Here is a 20,169-nt window from a genome sequence, read left to right on the forward strand (position 1 = left end):
AGCTGTAAACAAAGAATTCCCCTAGTAAAATTGCATAGAAAATGGGAAATTTTTCATAGGCTCTCCAAAAGCAAAAATGTTAACATCAACATTTCTTCATATTCCCGGTAAAATAGTGTTGTTTATTGTTTCTCTATTCCTTAGAAAAACATTAAAACATTTTTTTACTAGGTTTTCATCTATGAAACCTCTTCATGTGTATAGATAATGATCACAACAAATATAAAATAAAATACATAAATTGTACTTTAGGTGACCATATGAGACTAGGGATAAGTGACTCCATGTCACCTTAAGTTTTTACACTTACGGACGTATATGCTTGGCTCTTCTTCATGTTATGATTTGTTCAACTTGTTCCTTGGTTGAGTTTCATCTCAAAGAAAGATTAATATAGCTCCAATCTAAATTGGACCCTTTTTATCTCTACATATAAAAAAATAAACAAAAAACAAGATCATAATGGTGGATTTTTCATGGAAAAGTAGATGGGCCAGATATGATAGATGGAAGAAGGTGAGAATTTCCCAATGATGGATTTTTTGTTTGAAAGTAGATGAGCTAGATGGAAGACGGTGAGAAGCAAGTCAGTTTCGTTTTGTCTTACTTCACTTTTCAACATTGGCATCCCTTATGGCCTATTGAGCATGCGGTACAATAAATTAACTTAACCCCAAAAATCCATGGTTGAGCAATTCACACCTTTCCTGTATCACATCAAGCTCATTACACATTTGTAAGGAGAGGACAAATTTTCATTTAAAAAGATAAAATTTTGGTTTCAAAAAGAAAAAAGAAAGTATAATTATATCATTATATAAATTAAACTATTACACATACACATAGATTTCATTAATATTTTATCCTAGTCTAGACCATCAATTAAATATGACCTTAGTTAACGTAATTTCATAATTTGCATTTGTTTAACATTTGCAAGAAGATGATAAATGGCATTTGCCTTTTTCTTGCAATGATAGTACAAACTAAGCAATTTTAAAGATCGAACTTTCCTGGCAACTTGAAGGAGCTGCCAAGGCACCTTCGCAATAAAAATCAATCAATATTTTATTTGGTTTGTCAAGCAAGACAAAAGAAAAAAGATTATTTGTTGCATTCTTGAAGTATATTACCCATTTTTCCATAAAAACCTATAGTTGAAAAGTTCATAGATTCTTCTTCTATCACATGTCTTACTGCAAAGGTGTTAAAGTCTTCCAAGGTGAGGAAAAATGTCCATTTATTACTAAGAAAATTCATTGGTAGGCTATTGTTTGAAATTGACACATGCATAATGGACTATATGATTGATGAAAATATAATAGGCAATGTCAATATAGCTAGTTGTCACACCCTCAAAAATCACCTTAGTTTTTCACCTGGTGCGCGGTGCTAAGGACCCTTCCTTAGCCAACCTTTCTTCCCAGTCTTCTCAAAACGCACACAAACAATAGCAAACCAAAGGAAACAGGGACACAACGAGGTTACAGGAAATCCTTTCCAACTTGTATTAATCTCAATCTACAAGATACAAAATTGTTTCCCGAAGTCAGAGAGCAATGCTTACATCTCAATCATTCAGAGACTACTTTCCCTCTTCTCTCTTCCTCCCTCATCTCAAGGCTGCAGGAGCCCTTTTAAAAGACTCACCCTGTAGTTTTTTCCCCTGGTGGTTATGCAACCGCCCAAAACCGCTCTGAATCGCTTGCACAACCACCTACTACACAGATGGTGGTCTGCTGAGAAACCACCCACTTGCATCAGCATCAGCAGTGACTCAGCCCACTGCCAGTCCATGCAACTGACTGACTTGATCACTAGTTGACCAGACTGCATCAGTGTGCCTCCCCCACACTGATGCGTGAGCCCAAGCCATGTCAAGGTGCCCATGGCCTAGGCCTGCTATTTCTACTCGTCAGGTTCAGCTTCAACGAGCTATGGCATTGCGCCATTACACCCGAATGGAAATCCTCACTCATTCCACCCAGATATCTCACATCCGAAATCCTGTCCGCCGACATTCCATCCACCCGGATACCTCACATCCAGAATCCTGTCCGCCGACATTCCATCCACCCTGATATATCACATCCGGCGCCTGTCGCCGGATGGGAGAGGAAGACGATTCAACTTCCCCGGGCAGACATGTCCGGATCCTTCGGTAACGCTTATCCGGAGTGCGCGCTTGACTTTTCTGCGATCCCCACACTTAGCTCCTGGGGTTTGAACCGCCAAACCTCCAGGCTTTCCTTGCTTTCCGCTTAGGCTCTCATGGGTGCAAGGCCTACCCATGAGGCCTATTTCTCCGGGTCTGAATCAAGTGGCTAAGGGGTTGACAATCCACCCCCGTCTGCTGAAGTCGACGCCCTCGTCGACTTAAACTGCCAGTATGCCAAGACCTCCTTCTCAAATTGCCATAAAGTAACGTCTCTTTCCCATGAAGCTTCAGTTTCTGAAATCCTTTTCCACTGAACCAAGAAATCAGTTCGCCGGTTCTTTCTGCTGTGTCCCATGGTCCTGTGATCCAAGATCTTCTCTATCTCCCGATCAAATTGTTTCATGACCAAGGGAGGGGCTCGCTTTGTTTGCACCCTCTCTGCATCCAGATCCTCATGGTAAGGCTTCAGAAAGCTTACATGGAAAGTTGGGTGAAGCTTAAGCCTATCAGGCAGCTTCAACATGTAGGCCACCTGTCCAACTCGTTTGATCACCTCGAATGGTCCATCATACTTTGGAATTAGACCTCTCTGCCTTGTCTTGCTGCTGATCTTTTTCCAGATCCGAGGAGTCAATTTCAAGAGAACCCTGTCCCCAACCTGAAATTCTAAGGGTCTGCGGTCACGATCTACATACTTCTTCATACGTCTAGCTGCCTTTTCTAGACTGTCCCAGGCTTCATCGAACATCTCCTGCCGGGACTGAGCCAACTTGTATGCTGCAGGACAATTTCCTCCTATTTTCTGCTTAGCCACCTCCAAAGGCATCCGTGGCTGCACCCCAATAGCTAGCTCAAAGGGACTCATCCATGTCGCTGAGTTTCTCTGCAAGTTGTAGCACAACTGTGCAGTGTCCATTAAGTCCACCTAGTTTTTTTGTGTTGCTGTGACATAGTGCCTGAGGTATTCCTCCAGTAATGCATTGATCCTCTCCGTCTGCCCATCAGTTTGAGGATGGTTGGCTGTGGAAAATTTCAACTCTAAACCCAAGAGTTTGAACAGCTCAACCCAAAACTGGCCTGTGAATCGTGCGTCTCAATCACTGACTATGTCCTTGGGTAACCCAAAATGTTTCACCACATTATTGAAAAACAACTTAGCAGCTTCCTCCGCAGGGCAAGCATCAGGGGCAGGTATAAACACAACATACTTAGAAAATCTATCTACCACAACAAAGACAGATTTGAAATCACGAACCTTTGGGAACCCAGTGATAAAATCCATGGAGATGTTCTCCCAAGGTCTTTCTGGAATGGGGAGGGGCGCAGCAGCCCTGCAGCCTTCTTCCTTTCAGTCTTGTCCATCTGACAAACCAGGCAAGACTTGACATATGTCTGGACATCCTCACCCATCTTAGGCCAAAAGTAGGATCTGGCTAGCAGCGTCAGGGTCCTCTCTTCTCCGGGATGGCCTGCCCACTTCGAATCATGAGTTTCCCATAACAAATCCTTTCTCAGGCCGCCTGTAGGAACATACCATCTTCCCCCTTTTGCCACAAGGAGGTCACCCTCTAACCAATACCTCCTGATCACTCCCTTCTTTGCTTGCTACTTCAGCTTGCCATAGGCAGCATCCTGCTCCGCAGCTAGCTTGATCTTCTCATTGAAGTCAGATATGAATTTAGAGAGGGCAGTGATGTAGGCAATTACCTCTTTCCTATTCAAGGCATCAACCACAGTGTTATGTCTCCTTGGTCGATGCAACCACTCGAATTTGAAGTCGGCCAGGAACTCCTGCCATCGCGCTTGTCTGGGACTTAGCTTCTTCTGGGTCTTGAAGAAGGTGTTGGCCACATTATCCGTGACCACTGTGAAGATACTTCCCAGCAAGTAATGTCTCCACTGCTGCAGGCAATGCACCACAGTCGTCATCTCCTTCTCGTGAATGGAGTACCTCTGTTCTGCATTATTCAACTTCCTACTTTCAAATGCCACAAGGTGCCCTTCTTGCACCAAGACTCCACCCAAGGCTCTATCAGAGACATCTGTTTGGACTTCAAAGGGTAAGTCCAGGTCTGGCAACCGCAGCACAGGCTCAGTGGAAATGGCTTCCTTCAAGCCTTCGAAGGCCATCTGACACTGCATGTTCCAATCCCAGGAGTTGTCCTTCTTTAACAGGTCAGTAAGGGGAGACACTCTCTTGGAATACCCCTTAATGAATCTTCTATAGTAGTTGGCCAAGCCAAGGAAGGATCGCAACTCCGTCACTTTGGTAGCAACTGTCCACTCCATAATAGCCTGCACCTTACCCTTGTCCATCCTGATCAGTCCTGCACTGATCTTATGTCCTAGAAATGTGATCTCCTCCTGAGCAAACTCACATTTCTCTGGCTTCACATAAAACCTATTCTCTCTCAATCTCTGAAACTTGTATGAGCCATACCGAGTTACACAAGTCGTTTTCCCCTCATCTCCTACTGCAATCCGCACTTGCCAATAACCTGCTCTCAAGTCCAACTTGGTGAAGTAAGAAGCTTTTGACAATCTGTCAAATAGCTCAGCAGCCAAGGGGATTGGGTACTTGTTTTTTATGGTCACCTTATTGAGGGTTCTGTAGTCCACACACATGAGGAGTGAGTCATCCTGCTTCTTTTGAAACAGCACTGGTGCACCATATGGGGCCCTGAAGGGCTGGATCAGACCTGCATCCAGGAACTCCTTCAGTTGCTTACGTAACTCTAGCAACTCTACAGGAGGCATCCAATAAGAGGCTTGAGCCGGGGCCTTTGTTCCAGGTAGCAGCTCGATTTTGTGGTCAATGGGTCGCCGGGGTGGCAACTCCTTGGGGAGTTCTGCAGGCATCACATCTTTGAACTCTTTAAGGATCTTGACCACTAAGTCAGGGACTTCCACAAACTGTTCCTCTTTGATCTCGATCAAGGCTGCAACATAGGTCTCCTGACCCTTCTTCAATCCTTTCTTCAATTGAATAGCATACAGCATCTCAGGTTGTCCCTTACCACCATCTTTCGTCCTTAAGGCCTTCACGAAACAAGGTTGCTTCTCTTCTAGCACCACCAGTCCACCAAGATGTGGAATCAAGGCCACCTTGGCCCTTAAGAGAAAGTCTACACCAAGGATCAAGTCAAAATCATCCAAAGGTACACAAAGTAAACTACACGTACCCTTCCAGTCACCGATTTGCATAGGGACATTCTTGGCTACCCCTTGAATCTTCTGGGCTTTGCTATTGACTGCCTTGATTCGACTGGTGTCCTCCTCTAATTTAAGTCCCAACCTGGTTGCTTCTCTAGTGGCCACGAAATTGTGAGTAGCACCACTGTCCAACAAGGCCTTCACTTGCACACCATTCACTACAACATGGATGTGCAGCAGAGACTTCTGTACTGGGGTCTCACCATGAATCACATTCAGAAGTTGCAAGGGATTGACTCTAGGAGAAGTGTCTGGGTCAGAGTCTCCCTTGTCATCTACAGTCACCAGGGCTGAGAGCTTCTCTCTTTTGGGGCAGTCTTTGGCTCGATGTGGGCCATTGCAGATGAAGCATCCTATCATCCGAGTGGTCTGCTGCACAACCTTTGTGGTTTTCTCCACTGGTTTTCCCCATTCAGCAGGTTTTTTGTTATGTTTCTTCCAATCAGACTTCTTAGTCTTGCCCTCATTCTTAGCCTTCTTGTCTCCTTCTGACCTGGGTCTCTGCGTGGTGGAGATGGCTCCACCCATCTTGTAGTCCACCAAGCAGTCTGTTGTAGCCATGGCAGCAGGGAGATCCCGAACCCCTTGCCTCCTGAGTTCCGTCTGAGCCCATTCTTGCAACCCAGACATGAAGTTGAACAACTTGTCCTCTTCGGACATGTTCTTAATGTCCAGCATCAAAGAACTGAACTCCTTGACATATTCCCTCACAGACCCAGTGTGTCTGAGCCTTTTTAGTGCCTCCTTGGCCACCCAAGTCGTGTTGGTGGGAAGGAATTGATCCTTCAATTCCTTCTTCAGAGTCTCCCAAGTGGTGATTTGGGGCCTTCCAGACTCTACATCGTCCTCCACCCTAGTTCGCCACCATAGTTTGGCATCACCAGTTAGATACATACTGGTGATGGAAACCTTCTCGCCATCAGGAACATGAGCAGCCTTAAAGAACTGCTCGATGTCCCACAAGAAGTTCTCCAGTTCCTTCGCGTTTCTGTTGCCATTGAAGCCTTTAGGCTCTGGGACTCGAACTTTGGAAGGGGCTTCTGGGCCTAAGGTAGATCCCTGCAACACCGCCTTCTTAAAGATGGCGATGTCTTCTCCATAGGACTGCAGGGTCTCCTTGAAGTCATCAATCCGGGACTACATCTCGATTTTGAACTCAGCCAATTTCTCCTCAAAGAAATTGTCATAGGACTCCAACCTACTCCTCTGCATTTGGACTTCTCCCATGGTGTGCTCTGCCCATGAAGCCACTGTGCCATCCTCACGTGGCCATTCTCCTAGCGCCTCTTCTATTTGAGTCATCCTCTCCCGTAAGGCCTCCATTGCACTACCACCAGCCATCTCTGGTGCTTGCTCTGATACCAACTGTCACACCCTCGAAAATCACCTTAGATTTTTCACCTGGTGCGCGGTGCTAAGGACCCTTCCTTAGCCAACCTTTCTTCCCAGCCTTCTCAAAACACACACAAACAATAGCAAACCAAAGGAAATAGGGACACAACGAGGTTATAGGAAATCCTTCCCAACTTGTATTAATCTCAATCTACAAGATACAAAATTGTTTCCTGAAGTCAGAGAGCAATGCTTACATCCCAAGCATTCAGAGACTACTTTCCCTCTTCTCTCTTCCTCCCTCATCTCAAGGCTGCAGGAGCCCTTTTAAAAGACTCACCCTGTAGTTTTTTTCCCTGGTGGTTATGCAACCGCCTAGAACCGCTCTGAACCGCTTGCACAACCACCTACTACCCAGATGGTGGTCTGCTGAGAAACCACCCACTTGCATCAGCATCAGTAGTGACTCAGCCCACTGCCAGTCCATGCAGCTGACTGACCTGATCACTAGTTGACCAGATTGCATTAGTGTGCCTCCCCCACACTGATGCGTGAGCCCAAGCCATGTCAAGGTGCCCATGGCCTGGGCCTACTGTTCCCACTCGTCAGGTTCAGCTTCAACGAGCTATGGCATTGCACCATTACACCCGGACGGAAATCCTCACTCATTCCACCCGGATATCTCACATCCGGAATCCTGTCCGCTGATATTCCATCCACCCGGATACCTCCCATCCGGAATCCTGTCCGCCAACATTCCATCCACCCGGATACCTCACATCCGGAATCCTGTCCGCTGACATTCCATCCACCCGGATACCTCACATCCGGAATCCTATCCGTCGACATTCCATCCACCCGGATATATCACATCCGGTGCCTGTCGCCGGATGGGAGAGGAGGACGATTCAACTTCCCCGGGTAGACATGTTCGGATCCTTCGGTAACGCTTATCCGGAGTGCGCGCTTGACTTGTCCGCGATCCCCACACTTAGCTCCTGGGGCTTGAACCGCCAAACCTCCAGGCTTTCCTTGTTTTCCGCCTAGGCTCTCATGGGTGCAAGGCCTACCCATGAGGCCTATTTCTCCGGATCTGAATCAAGTGGCTAAGGGGCTGACACTAGTCTTATTGGAATTATTGAAGGACTATGATGCTTGAAAGGGATCAACTAAGAATTTTGATGGAATTTCTATTTACTCCTTCAATTTTACACTAAAAATGAATAATAATGATAGACATATACTATAAGGTGGCTTGAACTCTTAGACTATCACTTGAAAGGCATTCACTAGAAAAGCATGTTTTCGTTTAGGTGTTAGCCTATGCAATCTGCCGAGTGTCAGAGATAAAAAGACAATAATCAAGTAAAATCAGTAGAGTAGGTCATCTCTTCATAAAAGTAATTTATTTAATTATTTGTATGATTTGAGTTGTGAAGATGGAAAATTTAATAATGTGATGTTGTTTTAAACATTACTCCATTTAAGCCAGAACATTAATATAAAAGGCTTATAAACGAGTTTATCAACTTTTGGCTAATTTCATTTAGTTCCAAAATGCCTTCCAGAGGAGCAAGCCCAACAATAGGCTCTTGGGGTAGTCCTAGTGATCAGCCCATAACAATTGTTCAACTCCATTTGCAGACCAAATTTTCAGTTTTTAAAGACAGGGTCTCTACAATTAATATGCAATATTTGGTCCTTAAAGGCCCAACAGACCTATGGGCTAACTGGCAAGGCAGGGCTAGCTAGCTTGGATTTGGGCTAGCTAAGCACACTTGAGGCCTAGCATCATCAGAGCCAATTTGGCCGAGGAGGCAGCTTTAGGGTCAACACAAACCTATTTGCCATAACATGAGGAATGCTATATTTTAAAGATTATCTCCAAGTCTTTTTATCTCCTTTCCTTTTTTCTTTGTTCTCACGTCTCCCTAACGTGAAATGTTTGAAACATGCTTTTTCATCTTAGCTCATGTGGTAAAGTGGTGAAGTGGGGTTGTTGCTTTAGTTAATCTTAGGATACGTTGAACTTTGATGATAAACTTTAAATTAAATAAAATTTAATGTGTTGGAATCATGGATAAATCTAATATTTTTTAAAAATAATTTAAAACTCAAATAATAAATTCATTAATACTAAAAATTTATGGATTAAAATTGTTTCATAATTACTTTATTGATTATTTTCTGCATATAATTATATTTTTATAATTTTTTCCAATTTTCTATTAGAAAAATGAACTTTAGAAGTGATATATTATGAGTTATGATTTTATTATTTCTCCTATACAAACTACTATATTTTTATTTTATTTTTCTCACTAAGTAAATAGATTATAAATTAAGTAAGATATAATTAATAATTTAAATATTTTAATGAATCTTTTGATTTTTAAGAATAACTTGAAATTTAAAAGCCAAACCAATTAATTGCAAAATCAATCAAAACCTTATAGAATATTATATTCATAATTGAGTATTAAATGTGTAAATATAATAAAAAAAACTTGGTTTATTTACATGTTTAAAAAAAGTTAAACTTTATTTTTTATTCATTTTAAATGAAATATTATTAGTAATAATTATTTTTAAATTACGTTTATTTTTTTTAATAATAAAAAATTTTACAAAGATGTTAATATCCTTATGTTTCTAACATAAATAAAAATAGTGTATTTCTTAATAAAAAAAATATAACTTATGATTTTATGATAATTTTACTATTTATGTTATACTAAAAGCTATTCATTTTTAATTTATTTGTAATTACAAAACTATTTTCATTTTTAATAATATTTGAATTAAATTTAATTAACATTATATAAATTAAATTTACAATGTTTTTATAAAATCAAAACAAAAAAATTATTTTGAAAAACAACTTATCCAAACAAGTATTTTGTTTTTTAAAATTTATGAACATATTAATTTGGTTATGCTTCTAAGATATATTGAAATAATGTATTTTTTCATAAAAATATATAACCTATGATTTTATTATAATATTACTATTTATGTTCTAGAAAAAAACTATTCATTTATTTATTTATTTTTAATTATAAAACTATTTTCATTTTTAATTTATTATTATTATATAAATTGAATTTATAATGTTTTTTTTTTATAAAATTAAAACAAAAAAATTATTTTTAAAACAACTTATTTGAAACAAGTTTTTTGGTGTCTCCACAACAACTAGTTTGAAAACAACCTCTAAAGTTCACCTGATCAATTAAAGCTTTCGCTAACACAAGACAATCTTCTCTTTCTATTTTTTGTTCATTTAAATCATTAAAGGAATGAAGCAAGCATAAAGGCCTTTTACTAGAAAATTCAAAACTACTCTTATGATGAGAGACACCTAACTAGAAGGTTGATAAAAACAATGCCAACAATATTAAAATTATGATATAATAGAAAATAAATTATGATAAATTATAATTAATATATTAAAAACATAATAAAGAATATTATCATGATCATTTTTATATTTTTGCTAATTAATTAAATAACTTTTTTTATTTAATTATAAAATAATTATAATTAATTTATTTTTAAAATTATTTTTTTAATATTTTATTTATATCCTAATATATATATATATATATATATATATATATATATATATATATGTGTGTGTGTGTGTGTGTGTGTGTGGTTGATACATGTTATTTAACAAAGAGTAAACTTGATTTAGTGGTACCTGCGATCACAATATTTTAATAATTTATTGAAATTAAGAATAAAAATATCGATAATTACGCGTGTGTGTATATATATATATATCGATTTTATTTAAGTTTGAAGTCCACCAGGTCATTTGCACAAGAAAGATGATTACATATAGTGTACTTAAGACGCGTGTACTATTCCCATCCTGGGGTGAATGATCATAATTGTACCTCATCAGCCTAAGAAGGCAGAGGGGTCGACAAAGCCAGCTCATGCAGACAAAACGGTCAGCAATTGTGGGCCATTTGACCTAACGTCAAACTTGATGAAACGAACCTGAACTCACTCATGCCACGTTTCCACATTTCATTGGGTTGACTTGTAAAACTCAAAAAGTTTGGTCTATTTAAAGGGGGTCACCTCAGCCTAGCCAATTAATACTCAATTCTGAGCTCGGACCCCATCACTCGCAGCTATGGCAGAGGTCTCTATGCCCCTAATCTCTTTACTCCCTTCACACCCATTTGATTTTTTCATCTGAATTTCACATTTTCTCGCTTATCATTCTGGAGCTTCATCAATATAATCTGTAAAGTTTGGATTTCCACAAAGTCCTCTCTTTTTAAGCATGCTTAAGCCCATCTAGAAGTGCTTTTATGAGAATCACTTATCAATTATTTTTTAAAAAAATACTACAAAAATTTTTAAAAATTTTTTAAAGTATTTCATAAATTTTGTTAAACCCTTATTTTTTTTTTTAAAGACACTTTTCATGCTAAAAGCACTTGCTAAATTGATTACCAAACAGACTTTTAGTGTTGTTTCATAACACATGTTGTGGCTGAATTATATTGGATATATTGGAATGCTATAGAACGATCTATGTATATATTCTTATCCTCTTCTATTTGTACCCAATCTCAAATGCAGCACATTAATAATATTGATTCCCATTTATTGGAGAAGAGGTTCCATATCAGGGTGCAAAGGAATATGGCATGGGCTAATATTGTGTAGCACGTACCTTTTTCTGGCTTCTTTATGCACTCAATTTCAGATTACATGTCATTACTCATCTTCAGCCCGCATTTCGCACCTTTTGCTTCACAATTTCCACACACAGGTTTTGACCAATTCATGGAAAATCTAGATTCCCCATATTCTATATTTAATGGGAGTGAAGCTTTGGAAATCTAGCAAGCAAAATATATTCATAAATAAATTAAAATAGACATTGCTCATAGATATGTACTAAAATACAATGTATGGTATTATCGGCATAATTCATGTAGTATTATGGTCCTATCACATCTAGCACATTTCACATTTCTAAAGATAAAAGAAATAGAGTCCTATAAATATAAGGACCAACTTACTTTTAGTGTCAAGAAAATTGACTCGATGGTTTTATTTGAAAAGTCATATTCAATAAATAGAGCATCAAAATTGACCACATGTACAATGGTCCACAGAAATTATTGAAGGAGTGTGAGTTGTAGGAGACCATTTTAAAATTTTGAATATTTATTTACTCCTACAATTTTATGCTCATAATGAATTATAGTAATAGACATATACCAAGGAAAGGTTTGAGCTCTTAAATTGTTGCTTCTTTGTTAATTCTCTCTCTATTAAAATGCAACTTTTGATTTGAGAGCCTGATTAAAAGTGCGAAGGGTAAGATCAAAGTCCTAATTAAATTTCAATAAGGAGTAGAAATCTATTAATGGAGAAATCAAAGTGTCCATTAATTTGAAGAACCATATATGGAATGGTGCGATCCAATGTCCAAGAATGTAATTGTAACCTTTGGAGGGCCCAAGGACACTTCTCTAACAAAAACTATATGGAATTACTTACAAAAGAAATGTTGTAATTGGCAGTATTGATCCTTGAAAGCCTAGATTACTACTAGCAACAAGTTAAAACAAAATAACTTACCTGAACATCTACAACCCCAATAATTATTTTTGTAGAATAGTTGAAAAAAAAAAAAAAAGAACTTCAAAGGAAATGGAGGATTTTCTTTGATAATTTTAAGGGCAAGCAAGAACACTATTCAAACATCTAAAATGATATTTTATTACTTGTACATAACCTTACTTACAAGGAACCAAACTACTATTTGAAGAAGAAACTTTATTTTATTACATACACTGATCTCATAGAAACCTTACACATAAAACACAATCACACATTATTATTGGATTACAAAATAAGCAACTAGATGGAGTGGGACTACCTTCCATATAAGCTGATTGTACCCATGGAATTGGATGATGAAATTGGTAACTCTACCATGGATTGCTCATGATTCTCAATAGACCATAGAGTTGGCTTAGGAGGCATTTTCAAGAGTTCAACCGCTCCTTCAAGCATCTCCAATGTTTTGCTCATTGAAGGACGATCCATAGGCTTCATTTGTATACACCATAGTGCAACTATCACCATTTTCCTTACATACTTTTTTTCATCCTCAGTGGCATCTCCCATTTCCATGTCCTCTCCTTGATCATATCTATTATAAATCCATGATGGGAAATATATTTGACTAGAATGTTCTGCAAATGCATTCACATTCTTCCTTTTCCCCACCATTTCCAATAACAACATTCCAAAACTATAAACATCAGCCTTAAATGATACACCTCCAAGGTTTTTGTAGAATAATTCGGGAGCAATGTAGCCCAAGGTTCCTCTAGCAGCAGTGATGGATACGATATTGTCATCTATTGAATATAATTTTGCAAGACCAAAATCTGAAACTTTTGGTGTGAAGTCTTCATCAAGAAGAATGTTGTGTGGCTTGATATCAAAATGGAGAATTTGCATGTCACATCCTTGATGTAAGTATTCAATCCCACGTGCCACTCCAAGTGCAATCTTGTATAATCTTTCCCAACTCAAAGGAATGTTGTTTCCTTGGTCAAGAAAAACAAACTTATCAAGAGATCCATTGGGCATGAAGTCATATACAAGAGCCCATTTTGATCCCTGTATATAAAATCCAACAAGTCTCACCACATTAACATGATGAATCCTTCCGATTGTAGCAACTTCATTGATGAAATCTTGCCCATTAGCTTTTGACATAACTAACATTTTTACAGCCACAATGCGTCCACTTCGGAGTTTTCCTTTGTACACAGAGCCAAAACCTCCTTGACCTAATTTATTCTTAAAATTATGAGTCATCTTTTTTAGCTCTGAATATGAGTATTTGATTGGCTGAAGATTTTTATGGCTATGTAAAAATTCTTCAATACCATCATCCAATGATAAGTGTCTTCGTCGAAACTTGTAGATTAAATAGACAAGTAGACACAATATACCAGGTACGGCCCTCCCGATGATGATGATGGCTACATATAAATCACATGTTAAAAATATTAAAAAAAAATAAAGGAAGGTGTATCATCATCCACATTCAATTATCGAATCCAAATAAGATAGTTTAAAAAGTCATTTCACCTATATAATTGCTTGTTGGTTGACTTAATAGAAAGATGTTTTTAGGTTTCCAATCAATGTAGTCATGTTCCTCTTCTACTTTTGAGGTCAAAATGATAAAGGCCAGAATGAGAGAGAACATTTGTTTAGTTGCTTAAAATCGGGAAATGGAATTGGATGCCCAATTTTCAATTTGGTTGTACTCTAAAGAAATTTAAAATTTAATACATAAGAAATTTGCAAAAATATATAATATCATTTGAAATTAAAATTTTGAAGTTCATAGAAATGGAATTCCAATTTATATTTGTACAACCAAATGTAGAACAATAAAACTAGGCACCTCTATGCAATCTTCTTTGAAAAAACTTTTAATAGATTAAGGCAAAATGAGCTCTAAAAAAGGCATAGTATCCTTTGCAATTTATTGAGATTTGAAAGACTTACCAATGTATCTCATTAACCAACCTGCAAAAATAAGATTAAAAAATGATTAAATTAAAAAAGAAAATTCACATGCATTACATATTAAAGATGAGCAATAGACTAGTATAAGAGGGTTATTTTTATTATTATTTATTGATTGAAAATCAAGAGATACAGATATACAAGAAAAATTATTACTATTATTATAGCTATTTAAAAATCATCTATACTATTATTAAGTGCGCATATAAATTATGTGTATTATTAATTATCAAGTTGACAAGGAGATTATGTCCTTCATCTAAACATTTATTATACTAACGGTTAATAATAAAAATAAAGTAGTAGTTTGCTTAATTGAATTATCATAAATAAATAAAATAAATTATCAATCATTACATAAATGACAATCTCAATTTTATATATATATATGCATGGGATTAAATATGTAATTAAATATAACAGGTCTTTTATATTTTTATTATTATTACCCAATTTATGAAAATTAGATAATAATAGAAATTCTGGAAGCCTTACCAACGTAAAATGCAGATCGATAATCGTAGTAAACATAATATATTGATTTTCTCAAGCCTGCATGATGAAATCAAGTAATTAAATTATGTTAGTGGTAAAAGTTGAAGAATCCTATGCATTTTGTCTTCAAATCCCGCATGTTGACCAACTAGATAATGATATTTTATCTCAAAAAAGGAACAAAACAAAATAGAGAATCACCAACTACCGCAGAATTGCACTCACATGGCTCTCCTCATTTTTTTTATTTAACTAAAAAGTGATTAATCCTCTGTTTTTGGAAAAAAAAAAAAATTGCCATGACAGCAGTGCTCCTTTTTAGTAATTTCACTCCCTAATTGTTTCCCAAATTGGAAAATGCAGTTTAATGGCATGCTTGATTCAAATTCAATTTTATACTACCAAAGCAATGCTTCATTCAAACAAGAGTTAAGTAGGCCTCACCTTTGATTGACAAGGTGCTCCAATCTGTTAATTAATAAATAAATAAAAATACAAATTAAATTTAACATGAAAAGGATACAGGACAATGAAAGATGAAATTTATCAGGTAATAAAAAATGAAAGATAAAAACTTGACTCCCAAAGTCTCACCCCTTAAAGATTCCAAATAATCAGAGAACCAATTCCTGGAGTAGCCTGCAACATTAAGCCAATTAAGCAAGTAATATTAGTTACCAAGCAAAATAATTAAATAAATAAATAAAATTAAACATTTTTCATACTTATACATTTTACAGTATTCTTGGTGATATCTGGATCGCAGTATTCTTCCGCAAAGCATTCGCAACGCAAGCGCAAGAATGAAAGGTCAAGCCCCAGAAGCAGCACTTTTTGCAAATCTGACATTGAAAGATTGCCAGGCTTCAAGAATTGGGTGGTTATAGTCCTGAGGATGGCGCATGAATACTTAATATCTCCCGCTTCCATGTATTTTCCTCCGACTAGTGCATAAACATGTGCTTGTGAGGAAGATGAAGTCACATTGCTTCTGTCGCAAGGAGTGATAGGAATATAGTTGCTATCTCTTATTGGCTGCTCGCAGTTCATCAAAACCGTTGTATTGCTCACTCCCAGTATATCATATGAATCAAAGCTGTAATATGACAAGGAATTGATTTTTTGAAAAACATACAAAAAAATAAATAAGTTTTTATGTTCGTGTTGAACATCATGACATAAGCTGGAATTCTTTCGTTTTTAATTTGAATTTCTCTAACATTTGACGACTTTGATTTTATGCACACGGATAACTTCACATCCTGGTAAAAGCATATACATGTGATACAGAGTGAAAATCTATTAGTAAAAGTGACTGAATAAAATGTACAACCGCAGTAATCCTCCTTCCTACAATTCTTCTCTATAAATTTTCAGGCTAATCTCCTCTCGATATTTGTATCTCCCTTTCCACTTTCTTTCCTATCCCAGAGACTTCTGTCCTTGGCAAAAATCACAAATTCCTTCCATAAAAATGGATCGATATCTCTGTTTGTTTTTGTTCTTGTTCCTGACCTTGTTTGTGGAGATGAGAGGGGGCCGAGATGAGTGCATGGCATCACATCGTTGTGGCGACCAGGGTCCACTCATCCAGTTCCCTTTCCGTCTAAAAGACCAGCCATGCCACTGTGGATACCCGGGATTTGAGTTATCTTGCACTGAGAATAATCAGACCATGCTAGAGCTGCCAGTTTCGGTAAAGCTCTTGGTGAAGAATATAACTTACAAATCCCGGGAAATCTTTGTCCAGGACCCGTATAATTGCCTTGCGAGACAGCTTGGAAATCTCAATTTAGCTGCCTTCCCCTTCCCGTTCAAATTTGAGAAGGGCTTCGTCACCTTCTTCAATTGTTCCTCAGATAAAACAGATCCATATAATTTGTTTCAGTCCATCCCTTGCCTTTCTATCCCTGGTAACCTAGTTTATGCTGTTGAGTCCTCCGAACTTGTCCAATATTTGAACCTATCCTCTTGCCGCAGGCTTTACAGCGCTTCAGCTCCAGGTAAACAACATTATGGGGATTATATATTCAATGGAAGTGCGTTTTCTTTAAAGTGGTCAAAGTCAAAAATATGCAGATTGAAGAAGTGTAATAGCAGAGAAACTGAATGTATTAAAGGTAAAGGGACTCTATGCATCTTAATTCCCCATTCATCTTCTATTCATCTTCTTTTCATCTTTCATGCTCACCTCATATCCTCTACTATGATTTAATATACAAATGCTCCATTTTTTATGAGCTGATAAATTCTGCTGATTGAATTTGCGTTTTATTGGGATTTTGAAAATCTGAAAAATAAAAAATAGGAGAATAATTCAATTACAAGGGATAAAATAATCTCTAAATCTGAAAAAATAATTTGAAATAATTAGTGAAAATAATTTTTTACATTTTAAAACTCCTGTTAGATGAATTTTTGGGTAAAGTAATATATTGTTTTTCTTACATTTCACCTCAAAACATCGAGCTAAACTAATGGATCCAAACTAAGGCCTTTTCTTTTCTTTCTTCGAATTTTTAGCGCTCAATAAAATTAAGGGAAATTATTGAACAAAGAGTTAAATGTTTATTTGGATTTAGTTTTTTGAAAATTAAAGAAATAAAAGAAAAATGTTAAAAGTTCTTTTATAATGGATTCTTTCCTACCTACTTACAATTAATATTTTTCTTTATTTTCTTCTTATTTTTCCAAGGACGTGAACCTAAAAATACAAAGTAATACAATTGATATTCAAGTATTCCTTTTGGATCACGAAATATTTAATAACAAAAAATTACTAAGATTGTTGAATATTGTTGATTTTCTTAATTTTTTTTTCATATCCAAGTGGACCATCCTAACCCTTAATTTTCCAAGTAATTCATCTTTATTTCAACTCTCAATAATTACAATTGTGTAAAAAACTCCATAAACATCATTTTTCTTGTTTTAATGGTTATTCACATAGATGACTTTTCCCTTATACCTGACATGAGAAGTTCGATGTTAATGGTCAATCGAATCGCCAAGTGTCATCGTACCTACCAATTGGATCACTGTATATAATGGTATAGAATAAGGATAGAGATTTCTTCACATTCCTTTTACATAGAGTTTCATTTTTATTTTTATTTTTATTTTTGTCATAAAATTGGATGAATTTGTGTTTAGGGAGTCATGAAGACAATACGGTATTATGAAACATAAAACTATGATACATAATAGGGATTAGAAGGGTATGTTTTAATTTCCTCTACAAGTTAGGATAGAGTTAGTAGCAGAATTGGTACTGCCTCAAAAATGAACCATAGAATACAAGAAAGGGACCCAAAAAGATAAGGTTGAAGCCTAGAATAAAATTAATTAGATTAGAATCATATCACATGAACATGTAATTTAGCATGTTTTTATTAATTCCAAGAGCATAACAAGCTAATTACATTTTTTTTCTTAATTTTTTATAGGTGTATCGAAGAAAATAATTGTGACAGGTAATATTCTATTTATACATATTTTATTATAGAGATAAAGATTCTTAATTTGGTTATTTTACCTATTTATTTAAATAAAAAGTTTAAGTTTTCTTCTTTTTATTTATGCAAGTGCAATCTTTGGTTTCTTTCTTCTCATGTTAGTAATTGTTGTGCCTTATCGTGCCTATAGCTCAAATAAAGTAGAAAGAGATAATAGAGTAAAGGTTAAAAAGTTTCTAGAAGACTATGAAGCTCTCAAGCCCTCAAGATACTCCTATGCTGATATTAAAAGGATTGCAAGTCAATTCAAAGATAAATTAGGGGAAGAAGGATATGGAACCGTGTATAAAGGAAAGCTTTCAGATGAAGTTTTTGTTGCAGTAAAAATCCTTAACAATTCTCAAGGAAATGGGGAAGAGTTCATTAATGAAGTAGCAACAATGGGTACAATCCACCATGTTAATATAGTTCGTTTAGTTGGATTTTGTGCTGATAGATTTAAACGAGCTCTAATTTATGAGTACTTACCAAATGAGTCATTGGAGAAGTTCATATTTTCAAAAGTTGTCAAGAACTATTCACTTAGTTGGAAGAAACTTCAAGAAATTGCTATAGGTATAGCAAAAGGAATTGAGTATCTTCATCAAGGTTGTGATCAAAGAATCCTTCATTTTGATATCAAACCTCATAATATTTTACTTGACCACAACTTTAATCCAAAGATTTCTGACTTTGGTTTAGCCAAATTGTGCTCCAAGGAACAAAGTGCAGTCTCTATGACAATTGTAAGGGGAACAATGGGCTATATCGCTCCAGAAGTGTTATCTAGGAATTTTGGGAATGTGTCTTATAAGTCAGATGTTTATAGTTTTGGAATGTTGTTACTTGAAATGGTTGGAGGAAGAAAGAACATTGATGTTAGTGTGGAGAGTACTACCCAATTATATTTCCCAGAATGGATTTATAATCATTTGGATATAGGGGAAGAATTGCATATTCGAATTGAAGAAGAAGGAGATGTTGAGATTGCAAAGAAATTAGCAATTGTGGGACTTTCATGTATTCAGTGGTGTCCAGTGGATCGTCCTTCCATGAAAATTGTGGTTCAAATGTTGGAAGGAGAAGGAGACAAGTTAACCATGCCTCCTAACCCTTTTGCTTCAACAGTTCCAACAAACTTGAGCAAGCCAGGTAGAGTTTTTCAACAAGAGTTGTCAATAATTTCAGAACTAGAGTAAAAATAATTGTCTATATGTTCAACTTATTATGAATGTATAGTTTAATAAAAATTCATATTGTAGTTGTTCATCATCATAGCATCTTTCTTTATATTTCTGTTAATTGAACATATGATTGTATAAAATGATTATACCAGTGGCTCAATTGATGTTAGATTCCAGAAGTTCTTATTCCCATGTAATGTATTTCTTGTGTATTAAATTTTAATGAATATGTCCAAGAATATTCTTGCAACCCAATTTATAGTTCAGCTACACACAACTCTATAGATCACCTTTCAATCAAGTAAGAGCAACTAATGTCCATCACATTCAAGATAGAAAGTATTGCACGAAATAGTAATAGAATTAGATCTAGGAAACTTGAAAATAAGAGTCCCATCCACTACACCCATATAGAGTTTCTTTTGTTTCTTTTTTCTTCTTCTTTTTTTTTTTTTCTTTTTTTGCATTTACCACTTTTTTATTGGACTGAGAAGTAAGCCTAATTAGTTATGTAATGACTAAATTATACTGAATGGTGATGGCTTGTTGGAGAACTTTGCATCGAATAAAATGGAGATCGATTTCAATGTGTTTACTCCTTGCATGAAACACTGGATTTGCTGCTAGCTAAGTACCACTTTGGTTATGACACCATATCAATGGTGAAGATAGGGCAGGTATCCTAACAATAAAGGAGTTAGAG

General features: G+C 36.4%; 3 protein-coding genes across 3 annotated transcripts; 2 read left to right on the plus strand and 1 right to left on the minus strand.

Moving 5' to 3' along the window:
• Positions 1-12,431: 12,431 nt before the first annotated feature.
• On the minus strand, positions 12,432-14,406 carry LOC100252559 (rust resistance kinase Lr10). The gene has a single exon (XM_010664517.3). The coding sequence runs from the start codon at positions 13,568-13,570 to the stop codon at positions 12,614-12,616; it is 957 nt and encodes a 318-aa protein (XP_010662819.2). The 5' UTR covers positions 13,571-14,406; the 3' UTR covers positions 12,432-12,613.
• Positions 14,407-16,113: 1,707 nt separating this feature from the next.
• Positions 16,114-18,363, plus strand: LOC100262818 (putative RING-H2 finger protein ATL21C). Its single transcript, XM_010664533.3, has 2 exons — positions 16,114-16,908; positions 18,235-18,363. Exons 1-2 carry the CDS (start codon positions 16,263-16,265, stop codon positions 18,291-18,293), a joined length of 705 nt encoding a protein of 234 aa, XP_010662835.2. The 5' UTR covers positions 16,114-16,262; the 3' UTR covers positions 18,294-18,363.
• On the plus strand, positions 18,298-19,645 carry LOC132255327 (rust resistance kinase Lr10-like; the record flags this gene model as incomplete). The annotated part of the gene is made up of 2 exons (XM_059743426.1): positions 18,298-18,304; positions 18,343-19,645. Coding segments are annotated over 2 exons (1,146 nt in total), but the record flags the coding sequence as incomplete, so codon positions are not given.
• Between the last annotated feature and the right edge of the window lie 524 nt (positions 19,646-20,169).

The sequence above is a fragment of the Vitis vinifera genome, chromosome 16, assembly GCF_030704535.1.
Source record: "Vitis vinifera cultivar Pinot Noir 40024 chromosome 16, ASM3070453v1".
NCBI lineage: Eukaryota > Viridiplantae > Streptophyta > Magnoliopsida > Vitales > Vitaceae > Vitis > Vitis vinifera.